The following is a 3,724-nucleotide window of genomic DNA, read 5'->3' as shown; positions in this document are numbered from 1 at the left end:
TGTATGCCCTTACATTTTGAATGTGCAACATTTGTCACGGCTGTCCATTCTACACCTGACCAGGCTATAGCTACTAAAGAGAGAATAAATATATGGATACATTAAATTAGAATTAAGCTAAAGAATAAATATGTACCGTCTTTCTGGTAACCCAGTACTATAGCAGAATCTCCAACATGACCAATGTATATTTTTCCCCCTCCTTATAAAAAAAGCCACACTTGCTGTAGTTCGGCAGTGCTTGGCAATCCTGTTACTGTCTTCGGCCATTTTTCTGTAAACAATTGTATTTCCATACTTAAATGTTTTAATTAAAAAGTTAGGGACGTCTTGTCTTCACTTCCCTTATCAAGTCTTTGAATGATTATTTTTACATAATTTACCAGTGAATGGATTTCCAGGAGATGACATCAGGTATGTATGATTGTAAAAACTAAATCAAGTTCTTGGGTGTGTATCTCAAACTAATCCAATATTGGACCAAGATACTCATTTTTAAAACTATTAAAATATGAAAAAAAAAAAACATTTATAAAGAATCATGTATAATATACAAAGGATGTGTTCCCAAATGGCATTTCTTATTTAACATAATTTCCAGTTCATACTATAAGTATTCATGTGTTAATTCTGTGCATTATCTATTCCTAAACTTGTATATTGAAGCATATTACCGAGGTTATGTTATCTTTTAGACTTGCAAACACATTTTATCAGTAGACTTTGATGATTATGCTTTATAAATTAAGCAGCCTCGAAAAACATGTCTAACTGGTTTATCTAAAAGTTAATGTACTAGGAACTAACTTTAAATCATTTCTACACCATATAAAATGATATGTATGTTTATCTGAGTTGTGAAGGCAACTAGATACAACATAGCCTTTTGATATTTTTTGTGAATGTTGACCTTACGCGCAACATTTTCGTAAGAGGAAACTTGAGCCAATATAAAACCAAAACTTGTAAAACAGCTTTCACTTGACACCCAATGGATTTCCCAAAAATTATGCAAAGTTATGAACACGTTAATGCCGTGGGATGTTTAGCCAGCAGACAGCGCGAGCAAACAATGAACATTTGTAAATTACGGAACGCTCAATGTCAAATTATTCGGGAAAAAATAATAAGCAACTTTTAACAAGGTCACCGTGGGCATTTCGTACAATCACTCTCAACTCTTATTTATCCTCTGCTTTGCCCATCGTCTATCCAGCTCAAATGAAGATACATAAAACTTGTTATGTTTACCTAACTCTTTCCACATGTTCAAGTGGGTCAGCATGTAACCATTTCGTATTGCTTTCAGAACATCCTCGTCGTTGTCTGACCAAAACTGTCTCTGCTTCACTATAGAGTCCATCAAATGCTCCTTAGCAAACGCCGCCGCTTCGCTTCCTCCGTGGCCATCGTAAATTCCGAAGAACGCGTACTCCAAGTCCCTCTCATCCTCAGTTTGTTGATAAGCAACGGAAAACAAGTCTTCCATATACTTTCTCCCGCCTTGGCTACAATGTCCCGTCACGCGCAAATTCACGCCAATAGACGCGGGCATTTTATATCTACAACACTACAACTTATAACACAAAATATTTATGATTTCATTGTAACACAAAACGTTTCCTTCCTATACATTTTGCATTTGCAATTACGCGAGTAGACTGACGACAGATCACGTGGACATATTGATCACTACGCGTGCCCAGACGCTTATGGACTTCGCTACGAGTTGAAAAGAGACAAATACAGAACGACCGTCAGGCTATGAAACCAAATAGACGCCATCACACTTTCCGCCATTTTTATGCTAAGCCAAACCTCGATCTTAATTTATGTCTCTTTGTATTTAATATATTTATGTAGACTATTATCACTTTGAAAGTAATTTAAAAAATATTTATACGTTTTAGAATAGTTTTCTTCGAAAATAGTGGAAGAAATATATATTTAAAATAAAAGAAGTAATAGTATTGACAGAACACTTAATGTCGGAAATTGGCGGAAACTACGCTGTTTACTTCATAGACCAAATACTATGGTACGTTCGGAAATTTATTAATTTATAATTATTATATTGTTTATATTATTCTTACATTTTATGAAAGAAACAAATTACGCAAACTAATTACATACCTACCACATACAGTATTTCTGCCAATTTAATATTTTATTGAATACCTACAAAAAAAATATTTGCAGTAGTCGAAAAAAAAAATTTTAGTTCACAAAATTTATTGGTTTCCATTTTCCAACCATATCGATTATGATTACAAAATTATATTCAAATTTCGATTTATAATTACTTAAAAAGATTATTGGTAATTTTTTCTATCGTTATGAATCTTATAAGATTGCTAAACATTATTTTCGAGAACCTATCTAATATGTATGTTCGCGACCTGGAGGAATTGACAGAAGTTCTCCACAGATGTATTGGATCAAATTTTAAATGTATACTTTTTCAAAAAACACTTCAGCCTGTCTTACATTACATAAGTATTTTTTTAATATGCACCTTTTGCCTCTAGTCACATCTCTGGAATATGACCCTAGCTTTGCCCACATGGAAAGTTTAGAAAATTTAGAAGACAAATTTTATTGAATAAAACAATTTAAATTAACATAATACTAATTTATTTCTAAAATTTTTATAGCATTAACTACTTAAGCCTCAGTGACTTCCCAAGGTTTTTCGGGTCTAAACTGGTCCCAAGGGTTAGGTTTTTGTACACTTCAGGTTCTTGTAACTTTACTCCCGCCCTTTTACCACTTCATTAAGAAATTGTTCAACCTTCCCTCCTTGTTTAGGTTGGATATCACAGGACATTTCCAAGATGCCACTCTCCAAACACCTTTGGGCAAATACTTTTCCTAAATTGATGTACGCACAAGTGTCTTTTATGCTGTATAATCGTTTGCGGAGTGGCCATTCTGATGACCTTGCTTGAATGATTGTACCATTAAGGTAGTGCACTACTTGAGCTGTCACGGTTCTCTGGCTTTCAATCAACACTAATCTGGAAAATTAACAAATGTTTAGCAATAAGTATGGAAAATAATTAATTTTGTTAGAAGCACTTTAATATAATTTGAATAAAATAAATAAAACTATGTGGATATTTAACTAACTTGTGCCAATATCGCTTTCCTGGCTTATCTAAGTGATATCCATCAGGTTTTTGAGCTATTCTCATGCGCTCAAGATTCCTTGGATTCCTGTTCACAAATTCCGATGGCAAAGTTGAATTACATCTTGCAAGTTGAAGATTGAGTATGATCTTTTTTATTGCGTTCATCGTCCCCTTGAAGTTTAACTTTTACTAGTATTTAGGAATTTATTCAGTTTGGAAATTCCTAAATATTTTGAATGATATAACCCAGAGACCAATAAATATAACCTATATGTTCATTTTGTCAGATTAGGGATGTCATTGATCAAGTAGTCAAATACGTTAAACGTAATAGCAATAACTAGTAACGTTTGATTGGGGATATCAATATATTGTAAAATGCAATAAGGTGGCTCCGACCATAATAATAATTACAAATAGGTGTTAAAAGTAATACTAGTTCAAATTCTTAGAATTTTCAACGAAACATAAAATAAGTTTCATTCGTCTTTACAAGTTAACACCTTAGGATTGGGAACAATGTGAAGTAGATATAAAGATATTATTTTAAACAAGGATATCAATATCACAAAAAATCGATTCGATTTTTTTTA

The 3,724-nt window shown here is 32.9% G+C and overlaps 1 protein-coding gene across 1 annotated transcript; it reads right to left on the bottom strand.

Annotated features, from left to right (window-relative positions):
* Positions 1-2,617: 2,617 nt before the first annotated feature.
* LOC119192047 (39S ribosomal protein L18, mitochondrial-like) lies at positions 2,618-3,436 on the bottom strand. The gene is given in 4 exon segments (XM_037445893.1): positions 2,618-2,723; positions 2,726-2,765; positions 2,768-3,017; positions 3,130-3,436. Coding segments are annotated over 4 exon segments (516 nt in total). The 5' UTR covers positions 3,297-3,436; the 3' UTR covers positions 2,618-2,664.
* Between the last annotated feature and the right edge of the window lie 288 nt (positions 3,437-3,724).

Source organism: Manduca sexta, unplaced genomic scaffold, assembly GCF_014839805.1.
Source record: "Manduca sexta isolate Smith_Timp_Sample1 unplaced genomic scaffold, JHU_Msex_v1.0 HiC_scaffold_2292, whole genome shotgun sequence".
Taxonomy (NCBI): domain Eukaryota; kingdom Metazoa; phylum Arthropoda; class Insecta; order Lepidoptera; family Sphingidae; genus Manduca; species Manduca sexta.
Note: the sequence above shows the minus strand (reverse complement) of the source record. Positions and strands in the feature narration are given on the sequence as shown.